The sequence below is a fragment of the Tupaia chinensis genome, unplaced genomic scaffold (assembly GCF_000334495.1).
Source record: "Tupaia chinensis unplaced genomic scaffold, TupChi_1.0 Scaffold000117_2, whole genome shotgun sequence".
NCBI lineage: Eukaryota > Metazoa > Chordata > Mammalia > Scandentia > Tupaiidae > Tupaia > Tupaia belangeri.
Window position 1 is genome coordinate 3,034,282 of NW_006159583.1, and position 15,706 is coordinate 3,049,987.

Here is a 15,706-nt window from a genome sequence, read left to right on the forward strand (position 1 = left end):
AATGCCGAGGCCCAGGTACAGGAGAATACTAACTAATACTGAATTGATAGTTAGTGGCCTGATTGCCTTTGCTTGGGTAATAGAAAAGTATGACCACTCAATGAGACCTGAGAGACCAAACAGTAGGCACGGATAGAACACAATGAACTAGATGGGAATTACCCAAGTTGGTCTCGGGCCCCTTTTCATATTAGGGACAGGGTTAGCTACACCTTGATGTGTGTATTTTCTAGGACTTTGAGTATAGACTTGGACTGTAGACAAGAGTATTCCATGGGGAAACCTCCTTCCTCCTTGCCCTTTAAAGGGCAATAACTGATATAAAGGAAGTTAAATAAACTACCCTGGCTTGGAGGGCCCCCTTAAGAAGCAGATCCACTTCACATCAATCACTCTCTCTCCCACTTCTATCACCATGCCTCCCTAGCATGTTTTAAGCATTTTTTCCTTGGGGCTTATATTCCCAGAGATGTGGACAAGCCCTGCCCTTGGGCAATGCAGAGGGAATTCTTCAGTAACTATTGCTCAGTTCCAATGAGTACAGCAGATTACTTCTTAAAAATCTAGTGCAAAGGTGTATTTTCCATCAGAATATACTTAAGTTACATTTTAAAAATGAAATATTTCATACTGTATGTTTAATCATGCATGCTACACATACATAAATATATATATATATAATCAGTTACATTGTGGAATTTCATTTTCTATAGCCCGTCATTTTATTTGCAGGTATGTTCTAATGCAAATATTTATTTTTCTTTTAATCTGTTAGTGCTGCCAACTGTCCCTATTCAGAAATCAATTTGAACAAAGATCGCATTTTCCCAGACCGCTTAAGTGGTGAGATGCCTCCAGCTAGTCCATCATTTCCAAGAAATAAAAGGACAGACACAAATGAAAGCTCTTCATCTCCTGAAATCAGGTAATTAAAGCAGCAATATTAGAATTGTTTGGAAGAAATCTGATTGAAAGAGGTATTCTATCTCAGATATTCTGTGTACTATGGCAATGTTTTCTTGTAGACTGTTGAAAATGTACCTGATTTAATATGCAATGAGGGTAGGGACCAGTATTTGTTTTTGTTTTTTTTTTTTTTACGTAGAGGGTTTATAAAAGCATGTCCACTCAGGCAGGATTTGCCTTGTTTGTCCTTTATTTAGACTTGCCTCGTGTTAGAGGTTTGGAGATTGTAGTCATTTGTGATTACGTGTCAGTTCATATATCTACCTGGGTTCTCCATATTTATGTGGAGCCAACCTTTATAAGACAGACGGCAAAGTCCTTGTGGGGAATAGACATTATTTCCTTTAGTGCTCCTTATATGCTAGGTACCAGTGTATACACCATTTCATTTAAGGACTCATATATTAATTGCATTATAAGCCTCCTCATTTGGTTTTAATTTCAACTTGTAGAGCTGAGTTGTAATGTTTTAACAATAGTGGATTGGTAAGTATAGAACTTATATGATACATCATTAAATAGTTTGTTTCTTTATGTTAACTGAGGATACCATTAAAATAAAGAGCTGATGGGACCAGCAGTTAGCGTAATGACTATGTGGCTGGACTCCCATGTAGTTGACAGCGGTTCAAGTCCCGGACCCGGCAGCTTAAACTCACTCCAGACGTGTGTGCATGCGTGCCCAAGATCCTGAGAGGAGAATGGAGGAGAAGGGATTGTGGCATGTCCATCCCCCCTGGGGTGTGATTTCTCGCTTTCTGTCTCTCTGTCTCTGTCTTTCTGGTGAGCACATGCACCCTATAGCAAAAACCTCCCCCCCCCCAAGAAAAAGAAAAAAAAAAAAAACAGCTGATCAGTTGTAAGGTTCTCCTTAATGCATAGATTTTGGAGTTTTAAAATTTTTTGAAATCTGCCACAACATAGTTCTTTATTTTAGTATTTTCTAACTTTCATTATTGTGGGTGAACTAGGTGGACATTTGGATTATTAAATGTGAATCCAAGTTCACAACGATTTTATTGGGTTAATGACATCTAGAATAAAGTGTCTTTATCCTTATAGAGAAACAGCCTTACTCATTGGATAGAGGGAACTGTAACTTCTTTTGATTATGATTGTTTTATCCTTAAAACCATGACCAATATAAACTCATTTACCAAAGCCCAGCACCCTAAAATGAGAGACACTGGAATCAATTTAAGGCAAAGGTTATTAATTTACTTGGTAACAGTTATAGATACAGAGATCATAAACTCAAAAGATGGCTAGAATTTAGATCCCAAAATCCTAGACACTGTTTATAATATCAGCAGGATACTCAGGGAGGCTGGCACTTGCTTCTTGAAGGCTTTTCAATAACTGTCTGGGCTACTGAACCAGTTACCTGAGGACAGCCAGAAAGTGGTGGTTGGTTTGGATGAATTCCTGGGTTCCATTTAGCTCTGAATCCATGTAAGAAAAGAGTAATTCTTTATAGTGGATCTACCCATTTCTGTGTTCTGTCTTGTGTTAAAATATGGTCATGGATTATCTGTGATTAAGGAAACAGGCTCAGACATTTTAAGTTTTGTGTAATAACCCCTTGCACATGGTTCACATCTAAATAATTTAAAAATACTACATGTATTTAGCCAATACCATTTTTTGAGTCAGTGAATTCTGATGAACCATTCTGCTTTTCATTTTTCTGTACATATTTTGCTAAAATAGTGGGTTTGAAAGTACATATCCTGTTTCACCCAAGTGTTTACTCACTGAGACCCTGAATTGACTGTGAAATAGGATTGCCAATTCCAGCATCCAAAATAACATGTATGCCCCTCCCACAGATCACTGTCCATACGCAGAGTGCAAAGCAGACTCCAGTTTTTGAGCCTCCCCTGCTTCCACTTATCATTTCTCTGGCCCCTGGAGTCTAGCAAGAAATGCAATCTGAAGTAGCCTACGATCTGCTGTAATGTTTGTGCTCAGAGGGCAGTAGTGGGAGAATGTTGGGTTAATGTCGAGGTATGGGGCAAAACTGGTCTTAGGACTCTTCTCTCAGCCACTTCCACCCCATTCCAAAAGCTCCTAGACTTCCATCCTGACTTACATGTTCCCAAGAGGTCAAAGAACCTTCCTACCTTTCATTGGTAACTTCGTATAGACTTTAATTTGAGTGTGACCCAAGGCTGTCAATGATGTCTTCAGAAGGTAAAGAAACAGTCTTCCACTTGTTTCCCATCAAATTTCCCCTTTTTAAGGGAAACTCTGAACATGTTATTATGTCTAGTAATATTAAGCTTTAAATTGTGTGTCTGTGTGTCTTTGCTAATTTTAATAATTTGATTATCATGAAAATGGTCAAAGGTGTCCATGTCTAACTCGTGGGAGATATACTTTGAGAGCATCAGTGACCTGCTTCTGGCCTGATGGCAGCCGGGATATAGTGGTGGTAACACAACCTGAAATAGTTGAGAGAGGGCTTGATACATAGAGGAACTTTCTCCATGGAAACCCTTGAGCCTTGTTCTGGGTCCGGGGGTGGGATGGAGAGGATGGAGCTGAAGACTCATTTGTATTAAATGCATCTTCTTGCCACTCATTTTCTGTGCCGCCTTTGTCTGAAGCTAAGTTTCAGTATGTAGCAAATGTCAAGCAGATACAACATAGATTTTCCAACTATTTATATACAATTCAACATTGGTTCTTCATAACCAAGAAGTAGTGTGTCAGCTGTGCTTTGGGTAAATCAGCAGTATACCAAGAGGTTGAAGAATAAAAAGATTATGAGATTCTGATATTTTTGCTTAATTAAAAAGGATTTAATCCCTTAGAACTTGGAGGTAGTAAGTAATCTCATATTTATTAAAGTTTGTATAATTCCCCATAGAAAAGTAAAAGTAAGTTAAGGTAAATTATTACTGATACATTGTTGATGCAACTAAACTTTTTTTTTTTTTGGAGAGGTTTTTGCTATAGAGCACGTGCACTTGCCAGAAAGACAGAGACAGAGAGCGAGAAATCACCTCCCCCAACCCCTGCCCAGGGAGGGTGGACTTGCCACAATCCCTTCTCCATTCTCCTCTGGGATCTTGGCCACTCAGGCATACGTGCCTGGCATGAGTTTAAGCCACTGGGTCCAGAACTTAAACTGTGGTCGACTACACGGAAGTCCAGTGACATAGCCATTATGCCAACTGCTGGTCCCAATGCAACTAAACTTTTGTAGGTTTTTATTTTCTTACCATCCAACTTGAACACTTTATGCTATTGTTCATCTAATCTCTTATTGTTGCTCTTAAGATTAGTTATTGCTCTGGCATACCCAGCAACATGAGAGCACATCGTAGGGTTTTTCTTTTCCTCTGTGGAAGAACAGCCTAATGTGATTAAGACTGGGGAGTGCTGGGGACCAGCAGGTGGCATGATGGTTACCTCACAGGACTCCCACATAGTTGTCTGCAGTTCAAGTCCTGGGCCTGGAGACTTATAACTCAAACTGGGAGCATGTGTGTATGTGCCCAAAATCCTGAAAGGAGACTGGAGGAGAAGGGGTTATGGTGTGACCATCTCCCCAGAGGGTGATTTCTTGCTTTCTATCTCTCTGTCTTTGTCTCTCTGGCAAGACATATGTCCTATAATAAAACCTCTTTTAAGAAAAAAAAAAAAAAAGAGTGGGGAGTACTGTTTGGATATAAATCTTGGCTGCCCATTTCTAGGTATGCAACCTTTGATGAATTACTCAATAGCTCTTTGCTTTGAATCTCATAGTTGTAAAGATCATATGAGATGAAACCTGTAAGTATAAAGCTCTTGGTGACTAATAAGTGATAAGTTATCAAAAAACATTAGTTTTTATTAATATTGTTGAAAAGGAATAGGTTGCACATTGCTTCTAGACATAAAAGAAAAGCTGGCCCATTTACTGACCATCCAAGTGAACCTTTGAATAGTGTGCTCAGACAAGATGACTCTTAAACAATGTCAAATTTTGTTCTTTCTTCTTTTCCCCATTGACCTGGATGTAATTTCATTCTCAGACTTTAACACATTTTCTTTGCATCATTCTTAATTTACTAAAATTTGATTGCTAGAGTTTACTGTTTTTATTTTTAAATGCACTTTGGCACGTCAAGGGACAATTTGCATCCCGAGAAGCCAACTCAGATAACTTGGTTGCAGGTGGTGTATCTGAGAGGAAAAGAATATACCATAGGAGAGTGAGGACATAAGACAGGGAAAGGAAGAACCAGAAAAGCTTAGTTGTCCCACTGGTTGTCACTGTGGATGGCAGGAGCACAGCCTGCTGAGAAACTCTGGGAGTCAGTAAACCACACGTCTCAGACATCTCAGAATTAGCTCACGCAGAGATGAGGGAGCTAAATTGTTTAAGCACCAGTCCCTTTCCATCACAGAGTAAGGCTGTACATGTTAATCCCTCAGCATGTCTGCCCTGCTGCCCAGAGAAACCATGTAGGGAAGCAGCCCGGGTGAGGTCTGAGGGCGTCAGGCGGCCGTGTGCTGACACAGTAGTGGGTGGCAAGCGGGCTGGATAGAGGAGCTGGTAACTGCTGCAGCCTCATCCCATCACCCTTGCACCCACTCCATGTGCCACACAGTCCCCAGAGTGACAATATGCTGGCATTGCTTTTGATCTAGGAACTGATGTAACAGAGCCTGACTACACTGACAATGTGGGGAACATGTGTGTCCTTTCTATACCACATTGTATTTAGGGCCATTTACTTAGGATAGGCCCATGGGCAACTAGTGTTCTGTAGTGGTAGTTCTCAAAGTTGGCTTTACATCAGATCCCTGGACCTTCTTTAAAATTCAAACTTGGAGGGAACAGAAGATAGTACAATGGTTATGTCGCTGGACTCCCACATGGCTGACTCCAGTTCGAGTTCTTGACTCACCAACTTAAAATTCATGCTGGTGCATGTGCATATATGTTCAAAATCCCAAGAGGAAAATAGAGGAAAAGTGACTGTAGCATGCCAACTTCCCTGGGATGTGATATCTTGCTTTCTGTCTCTCTCTGTCTGGTGAGTACACTATAGCAAAAATACCTCTCCAAAAAAAAAAAAAAAATCAAACTTGGAAACCTTTTACAACCGACAAGAATCTCCCAGGTGAGAGCTTTAGAGTCTCCATTATTTTTTTAATTATTATTATTATTTTTTTGGAGAGATTTTTGCTATAAGGTACGTGCACCTGCCAGAGAGATAGAAAGCGAGAAATCACCTCCCAGTGGGAATGGCCTTGCCACAGTCCGTTCTTCTTTTGGGATTTTGGACACACATGCCCAGTGTATTTCAAGCCACTGGGTCTGGTACTTGAACCATGGCCGACCGTGTGAAAGTTCAGCACCTTAATCACTGTCACAAGTCTACATTTTTAAGTTTATTTATTTTTTCCATGATTGAGAGAGCTACAGAGAGTGTCAGAAAGACAGAGAAATAGTGCCCCCAGCAGAGTCTGATTTTTAAATTTTCTAGAGGACATGTGCATTCACCAGAGAAAGAGAAAGAGAGGAAACGTGAGGAAGCACCCTCCCATGGAGGATGGACATGCTGCAGTCCCTTTCCCTTCAGCTCCCCTGTTTCAGGATTTTGGGAAGACACACACACACACACACACACACACACAGCATGTTTTTCAAGACTATGGGACAAGGGCTTGAACCAAGGGTCAGCCATTTGGGATCCAGCCACTTTAACCTCCACACTACTGACTGTCCCCATCCTAGCAGAGCCTGACTCCGTGACTCACCCCTGCCTTCAGCCAGCCCCAGGTCACAGACACATACATGCCTGGCATACTCAAGGAGGTCTCTAGATGTGAACTGAGAACCTTCCAGTGAGGATTAGCCTCACAGAAGAATGTGATTTGCCTTTGCATTGTGTGACGTGGCCCCCAGGCCCCTATTTTTTTTTTTTTTTTTTTTTTTTTTTGCCTCCTGAGGAGTTTTTACCATCTATTTATTTATTTGTTATCATCATAATCGTGTTAATATTACAATGAATTGAATATAACTTTACAGTGTATTACATTGCTTTTTCAAAAGGGAATGCCATGCATGTCAGTCAATACAGAGACATTAATCTCCCCACTTCATCATTCAATATCTTTTTATTGTCCTAATTCTTTTTTTTTTAATTGCCAGAGGGTGTGTGTGGTCATGAGAGAATGGAGGAAAAAGCACCCCTCAGTGGAATGTGGTCATGCTGCAATCCCTTATTCTCTATTTCTCCTTCCCATCAGGATTTGGTCACACATACATATACACTCAGCTTGTTTTTTAAGATGCTAGGACTGGTATTTGAACCATTAACATCCATTTAAGATTCACCTCCTCTGGAACCACTAGGTAACAGGACTGGGCCAGGACCGTAATTCTTTTTACCTAACATTTAAAAAATATTATCACTTCTTTTTGGGGGGGTGGGAGGGCAGTTCGCTATAGGGCGTGTGTGCTCTCCTAAAAGAGAGAGACAGAAAGTGAGAAATCACCCCCCAGGGGGGATGGCCATGCCACAGTCCCTTCTCCTCCATTCTCCTTTTGGGATCTTGGGCATGCATGTGCACATCCTCGGTGTGAGTTTAAACTGCCAGGTCTGGGACCCAACCACAGTCAACTACGTGGGAGTCCAGCGACATAAACATTACACCATCTGCTGGTCCCCCAAAAATGTTATCATTTCTTACTTAACAATTATTTCACCTTTCTATAGTGCCTAATACAGTTTTTTTTTTTTTCAAAGTCAGCATGTAGTCCATGACAGTCAAATCAAGGATATTACCATATAGATTGTTTTCAGTAGAGAACTTTCCATTCCTGTGTCTGGTAATGTGATCTACAAAGATGTGGGTTATGTGGCCCCTGCCTAACTTGCCAGGTCTTTCTCTGCCAGGCTTTCCTTTTCAATAAGTGCTCAGCCACCCTGGTCTTCAAACAGCCTTTTCTCTCTACCTTAAACCTTCTACTCTACCATCTCCTAGCTAATTTCTTATCTCCAGGCTTCAGGTTAACTGCCCTCTCCTCAGGGAAGTTTTATCTGATCTCCAGAGCGTGGATCAAGTCCCTCATTACTTGCTTTCACATCTCACATCCTGATCCTTTTGATGTTTTTGTGTAAATACTTCTTTAGAGTCTGTGTACTCTGCTGGATGATAAGTCCTACAAAGGCAGAGGCTACGTCTTATCTGACTCTCTGAGTTCCCCCAGCACCCAGCAAGCACAACTCAGAAGTCATGCATGCGGTAAGGATGCGATGGTGACCTTGAATCATCCGTCCATCTGCAGAGAAACTTCTCAGTGGTGTAGCCTAAGAAATTGTCCTGTAACCTTTTTGTTCAGTTAATGTTCCTAGTTTTCAACTTTCTAAGATTACTATACCGGTATCTAAGGAATGACGATTAAGTGATGAGGTAAATTATCCAAATACTTACCTGTATTCTTTTATTAGTTAGGGTAGTATTTCCCAAACTGTCGTCGTTAAACTTCCTGGTCCACATGGAAAAACGATACCACAGAAATACATTTATATGGCATACCAAGGAAATGAATGAGGCTGCCTTCCAATGACCAGAGTGGGGTTTGAAGGGCTTTGGGGATCAAAGTCTCAGAGTGCGCACCCCCTACGGTTCAGGGCGTCCTGCTGGGAAGCTCTGCCTCACATTCAGATGGCCTGTACCTCCAGTCTGTTCATGGGTATGCTGAACATGCCCATCTGTTTCCTGCAGAAACTTGTCAGGTGTGGGCGAGCGAATCCCCAGTGTCTGTCTAGATAGAAGCTTGAGTACACAAATCTTCTTCCACTTACCTGTTCAGCCAGTGGAAGCAGGAGTGTCTGTGTTGTGCCTAGTGTTTTCCTGAGAAGATGCCCTCCTCCCTCTGACAGCAGCAGCTCATCTCTGCCCTCCCAGCACTCCTGGCAGTGAGATGGAGAGGCCGGAGTTATATGTAGAGTCGCTTTTCCTGGAGACTGGGAGCTGAAGTCCCTTCTCCATCAACTGAGTGAATGAATATGTGTGCATCTCTATATGTCTTCATAAAAGTGTTGGTCTTGAACTTTGATATGTATCAGAGTCATCCAGGATATCTTTTAAAACTATGGCTTTCAAGGCACTACTCCCAAAGGTCCTGATTCAGGAAATGGAAGGTGTGTCCCAGGAATCTTCCTTTTCAACAAGCAATCCCAGGTGACAGATGTAAGTGATTGATAACCGAGGCTCGAGGCTCCCTGTTGAATGTAAACACCCTCCTCTGGAGTAGTAATTCGCAATGCAGCATCAGTTGGGAAACATCAGGCATCCATCTCTTCCTAGTCTCATGAAATGCATCTTCCATTCACTGTGATTGTGTTCTAAATTAGGTGCTATCTCTATTAAAAATCACTTACTGTTTTAAGCTCCCATGTTGTTTAGGCCTGCTTAGACATAACCATAGAAACACAATAAAGCATCTTAGAAATGCCTGCCAACTGTGTCTATTACCTTGCAAGGCAAATGCCCACTGCTAAAGTAATCTAATGAGAAAATTCAGACTGTTCAGTTCATTATAGGCCATTAAAATGGCTTCTGAAGTCATAGGACCAGTGTTTTCACTATGAAAATTATGTGGAGCAGTTGCAGGAATTGCAGCTATCAGTCTGATTTATGTTTTTAGCACACATCCAGTTTTGCCAGTCACTCCACAAGGCAGTCTGTACCCTATGTAAACAGATGGGGAAACAAGCGCACAGGAAATAGGAGACCATACACATGTCTACATTTATTTACTTTGCAAAACTATCACATCAAGTAGAATAAAATTAGTTTAGAGCCCAAAGTTCTAAAAGATGACCGAAGTTAATAAATCTTTGAGAACTTGTTTTTTTGTTGTTGTTGTTTTTTTGTTTTGTTTTGTTTTTTTTCCTCCTAAGGTTTTCTGGGCTTGGGGTCTTGATGTTAAAGATGGAGAAAGTCATTTTGAAGACTCGCGTTCTCTGGATGTTGTAAAACATCTCCCTTTCTGTCAGTGGTAGGAATTAGAAGCCGAGGGAGTTTTTAAATATTCCAGCTCTTGGAAATCTACATCAAATCTGTATAGTTGTGTACTCCAGAGAGAAGCTCAGTTTTAGTTAAAACACTCACAGTTCTGATGCCAACCGCTGCGACACCAAGGCAACCGTTCCAAGTGTAAGGAAAAGATGACTGTGTTATTGTTATGTGCCCGTGAAGTTGCTGGAAAAATACTGTAACAGGATCTGATTTTGTCTCCTTGAGTATCACTGATTCCTGACTCAGGAGACTTCTGTATTCTACAAAAGTAGCAACATCTGTTCTCTTTAACAACAACAGAAAAGTAATTCAGTCTCGCTCTTATGATATGTCTTGATGTCCCAAATCTCATCTTATTGGTTAGGGCTGCTCATTTCATAAGTGGATTAATTGCTGAATGAGTTTTTTTCTGGAGGGTTTTTCCTTAGTGTCTTGATAATACCCACTGTCTTTACTCATTATATTTTTCTTATATACTTTCTCTGGCACATGTTCCTATGCTAAATTATAACTTAATAGGCTTATTAATCAAAATGTTTTTAGTCATTAGATAAATAGTCAACCATGTTTACCTCTCCTGGGCCATGTTTATGAAAACACCATGGGACGGGCACCATGCCTGGTGGTTAAGGTAGCCAGATCCCATGTGGCAGGCTGCATGAATTTTTCTTATATACTTTCTCTGGCACATGTTCCTATGCTAAATTATAACTTAATAGGCTTATTAATCAAAATGTTTTTAGTCATTAGATAAATAGTCAACCATGTTTACCTCTCCTGGGCCATGTTTATGAAAACACCATGGGACGGGCACCATGCCTGGTGGTTAAGGTAGCCAGATCCCACGTGGCAGGCTGCATGATTCAAGTCTCAGACCCAGCAGCTTGAGAAACATTCTCATTTTGGGTACATGCCCCCAAATCTTTTTTTAAAAAGAGTTATTTTATTTAACTTTATTTATTTATGTATTTTAGTTTGATTAGAGAGAGAGAGAGAGAGATGGGGGGTGGGGGGGAGTGAGAAAGTAAATTTCCAGGTCCAGGACTTGAACCATGATCAGTCATGTGGGAGTTCAGCACCCGTAACTACCAGGTCACCTCCCAACCAACCCCTCCCAAAATCTTAAAAAAGCACCCGTAACTACCAGGTCACCTCCCAACCAACCCCTCCTAAAATCTTAAAAAAAGAAGAAAGAAGGAAGAAGGAAGAAGGAAGAAGAAGAAGAAGAAGAAGAAGAAGAGAGAGAAGAGATGGAAGAGATGGAATTACAGCATAACCATTCCTCATAGGAGGTGCTTTTTTCTCTCCCTCTCAGTCTGTCTCTGGTGAGCACATAACAACTACCAGGTCACCTCCCAACCAACCCCTCCTAAAATCTTAAAAAAAGAAGAAAGAAGGAAGAAGGAAGAAGGAAGAAGAAGAAGAAGAAGAAGAAGAAGAGAGAGAAGAGATGGAAGAGATGGAATTACAGCATAACCATTCCTCATAGGAGGTGCTTTTTTCTCTCCCTCTCAGTCTGTCTCTGGTGAGCACATAACACCTTCTGGCAAGCAAAACAAGACAAAACAAAACAATAACAACAACAAAAAACACACAATAAAATAAAACTATTCCTACTGTATCATCTCAAATAGAACTTAATTTGTAAAATGATCTGAATGTTAGCCATTAAAGTTAGTCCCACTGGTTTGATTTGCTATCTTTTCTAAATTCCTTTGAAGGTGGTGACTTCCTTGCCCTAAAACTGTACAGTTTCCTCTTCATTTGTAGGGTGTGTTTCTAAGGCTTCTTTTAAAGTTCTAATAAAGTGTATCTCCGAGATTCTTACTCTGTGATCTTTTACCTGTGAGTGACCTCAGCCTAGAAATTAAAAAAGAAAAGAAAAATGCTGGGACATGCAAAGGGATACCCTTTTGAAGCTCACAACAGAGAAGCCTTGTTATTTTTTACAGCATCGTCTGGTATTCTGTGTTTCCCCTCTTGTCAGTAGAGGTGCAGCTCCTTTTAGACCTGACAAGGCATAAAATTCTGAGCTATGTCTCTGATGTGGGGCTGACAGTAACTGAAGTTCAAGGTTCCTAACCTGCATGACATGTTCCCAGCTACACTTCATATCCCTTTCTTTTTTCTTTTCTTTTCATTTTTTTTTAAAATATGCCAGAGGGTACATGCACTCGCCAGAGAGAGAGAAAAAAAGAGAGACAGAGAGGGAAAAAGCACCCTTCAGTGGGGCATGATCACTAAACTTCACTTCATGGTGTCTTCTTTATTTCTTCATCCTGTTGGAATTTGAGGCATGTACACACACACACACACACACACACACACACACACACAGCATAGTTTTCATGCCACCAGGGCCAGGATTTAAACTGCACAGTTGCCGTGTGTGATCCCGCTCTCCCAACTACCAGGCCAAGAAGCCAATCCTATTTCTCATATTCTTCTGCCCCCTTTCATGCTGGATTTAGAGAAATGGCAGGAATTAGGAAACCCCTCAATTGAAGTAAACTACTTATTGTCTTATATTTTTTTCAGTATTGTTTTTAACAGATTGGGACTGATGGAAACATAAATAATTAGAGATTGTTTTTAAATTAAAAATAAGTAAACACAAATAAACGTAGCTAGATGCATTCAAACACCATTCTGTTACTATACATTTCCTCTTCTGGTGCTTGTTTCACGAATATTTACCATAAAGTGTAATTAGAATAAGCAAGTGAGATGTCTGAAACATGACACACAATTACAGGAAAATACAGAATGCTGACTCAGAGACAGTACGTTTTCCATTTGAATGCATTCCACGGTCTGAATGAACAGTCAAGAGTATTCTTGAGTAAGATTTTACTGTGATTGTATTTCAATTCAGGCTAAATGTTCGAATAAATTGGTTCTTGAAAATCCTAACCTCCCAAGAGAAGCTGCTGTATTCTAGGCCCTTTCCGAGTGCTGTTTATCTGCATTTGCTCACTTAAACCTCATGGTACCTTATGCAGTGTAAGTGCTATGACTGGAACGCAGAGAACCCCTTTTGGTTAACGCCAAGCTTGAATCAAGTCCGTTCACTTTCCAGGACCATAGATGGAGCCATGATTGCAGGGCAGTTTTCTCCGAGTTCAGACCCACGCACTCATGCCTAAGCTGCTCGTATCCCCTTCCTAAATGAAATTGTTGAGAACAAAAAACACGGATCTCGGAGACTAGGCCAGGAAGTTATGTTGGGTAATATTTCAGTAGTAAAATAAAGCCTAAAAATATTTCTAAAATATTTTTAATATTTAATATTAATTATTACATATGTCTAATGTTTTAAAATCTGTTAAGAATCATATTGAGAAGGGAGTTGGACCCCATTTATAGGTGGATAGGGCAGCTCTCCTTTTCCCCAGAGCTACACAGCAGTGGCTCTTGACAATTTTTCTTCTCCCAGTCACTGTAGTTTCTTGACTTTAGATGTTTAAATTTTGTTTTTAAATAACTTATGGCCCAAAGCTTCTAGACACAAATATTTTTGACCTTTGTACCCACTCAAATTAGGAGAATAATTGGACCTTTCCACCAGGTATGTCCCTTTCTACCAGGCGGGGAATACATACCCAAACCCTACCTAGAACCTAAGGCCAAACAAAGCCCTTTTTGACCCAAATAAAAACTTCTTGCCAATTTTTTCTTGACAACCCAATTTTTAGGACCCTTCCATTCTTGGGAGCTCTATTTTTCCTTTCCTCTCTTTTAATAAACTCCCTGCTTTGCTATACCCACTCTGTCTGCAACTCTTAATTCTCCCTGAGCCTAAGACAAAAACCCATGCCTGCAAGTGTGGGCCCAGTCACTCCTACACTCCCGCATTCCTGGGTCAATATCATATACTATGCTCCAGACTACACTGTAATATTATCCCAGAGTTTTGACATTCTGATATTATCATATTTTGTCTGTAATTAGAAGACTCTATAGTTAGAATAATTTTTTGCTTAGAATTTGAAGTTGTAGAAAAAAGATTTCATTTTTGCATCGACAAAGGAATCTATCACAGAATTCAGCCAGAATTACAATAGCACCATGAAATTTCTAACCTTATCAGAGAGAGAAATAATGGTTGCCTGATTTAGAAAACAAGGTTTATTTTAAGTAAAATGCCAAACAAACAAGAATGTGGAGTCAGATTCTTCATTGCTGACCTTATCAATGAAAACAATGTGAAAATGAGGCCATGGCACAAGACTGCATGTTCCCTTTATCTTCAAATAACAAGGGATAGATACTTTATTTTGGAAAAAACACAAGTATAAAAATAAAAGAATAATGGAATCTAATTGTGGATCTTAGTTTTAAGAAGACTTGGTGCTGTGCTTGCTGTGAGTATGCCCTTAACTTCTTTATGTCTCCGGAGATACTGTAATAGAAACTTCCTCCATGGCGTGTTATGGGATATTGGACATGTAGCAAGCTCAGCCAGTCTGCCTCATACTGTGTCCTTAAGAATGTTAGCTTTTCTTATTAACTACCGCATGTCCGGATGTGCTATTAGGATCCTGCTCCCTTCAGTGGTTCTGTTCACCCAGCTATTTCATGATGCTTGTTCTACTAGACTGGGCAGATTGACCTCTTCTTCTGCCTCCCTGCTCCCTAGCTAAAGGAAACAGCACAGGAGACCACATGGGGGATAGTGACTTTTAATTTTTAAGGAATTCTTGGAGTCAGTACATCTCTCTGAAATACAGTATGTAGTACATATGTTTTGCAGAGCTCCTTGTTTCTGGTAAAGATAAATGAGTATCCATGTGTACATAGTCCCAGGTTTATATGGGTCCCATTTAATGAAACATCATGAGTTAAAATTGGGAATGTGGCCAACCTGCTGCAGTGGTGCAGGTGGTAAGGGCCACTGTGTGATAGGAGAGCTATATGGGAGATCCCGGGTTTGATCCCTGTTTAACCTGAACATTCCAAGTTCTGTAAAGCTTGGGGCAGGGAGGGCATAGGAACTGCACTGTGGTGAGTCCTTGTCAAGGATGTCTGTGAATGTGTGTGTCTGATGAAATAAATAAACTTTAAACAAACAGTAAACTGGAAAGTGGAAACCTAACATTCATCTAAAGTTAATCAATGTAAATAACATCAGAGCACGGAGCTTCCTTTTTGCTGCTTTGGGGCATGAATTATAGCAGATTGGGGACTGTTGGGGACTAAAGAAACTGTTTGAGTCTAAGGTTTATTTCTCTTTTCTACTTCTGTTTTACTTATTTATTTGGAGAGGTTTTTGCTATAGGGAACATGCACTCACCAGAAAGAGAGAAACAGAAAGACAGAAAGCGAGAAATCACCTCCCTGGGGGGGAGGGGGGGGCGGGGGATGGCCACGCCGCAATCCCTTCTCCATTCTCCTCTCGGGATCTTGGCCATGTACGCACACATGCCCGGCATGAGTTTAAGCCACTGGGTCCAGGACTCGAACTGCGGTCGACTACATGGGAGTCCAGCGACATAGCCATTATGCTAACTGCATCCCTGCCTCTGTTTTATTCTTGAAAGTAGTCCTTTTTGTACATTTTAGGAAATAAGTAATTGGCATTGTTTTGGGACATAGGAACAACGAGGAAGGCACTTTTCTCATGATTAAGCCTCATAACTTATTTTAACAAAGCTCGCCTTAAAGAGATACTATGCTTTACTAAAACCACAAAAAGGTAACTGTTGATTAT

General features: G+C 40.6%; 1 protein-coding gene across 1 annotated transcript in view; it reads left to right on the forward strand.

Annotated features, from left to right (window-relative positions):
* The window catches only part of L3MBTL3 (L3MBTL histone methyl-lysine binding protein 3), a 139,636-nt gene that overhangs the window by 97,398 nt on the left and 26,532 nt on the right, over positions 1 to 15,706 (forward strand). Inside the window, exon 19 of the mRNA XM_006144270.2 lies at positions 776 to 925. Within this exon, the coding sequence (XP_006144332.1) occupies positions 776 to 925 (150 nt within the window). The remainder of the gene's footprint in view (positions 1 to 775; positions 926 to 15,706) is intronic.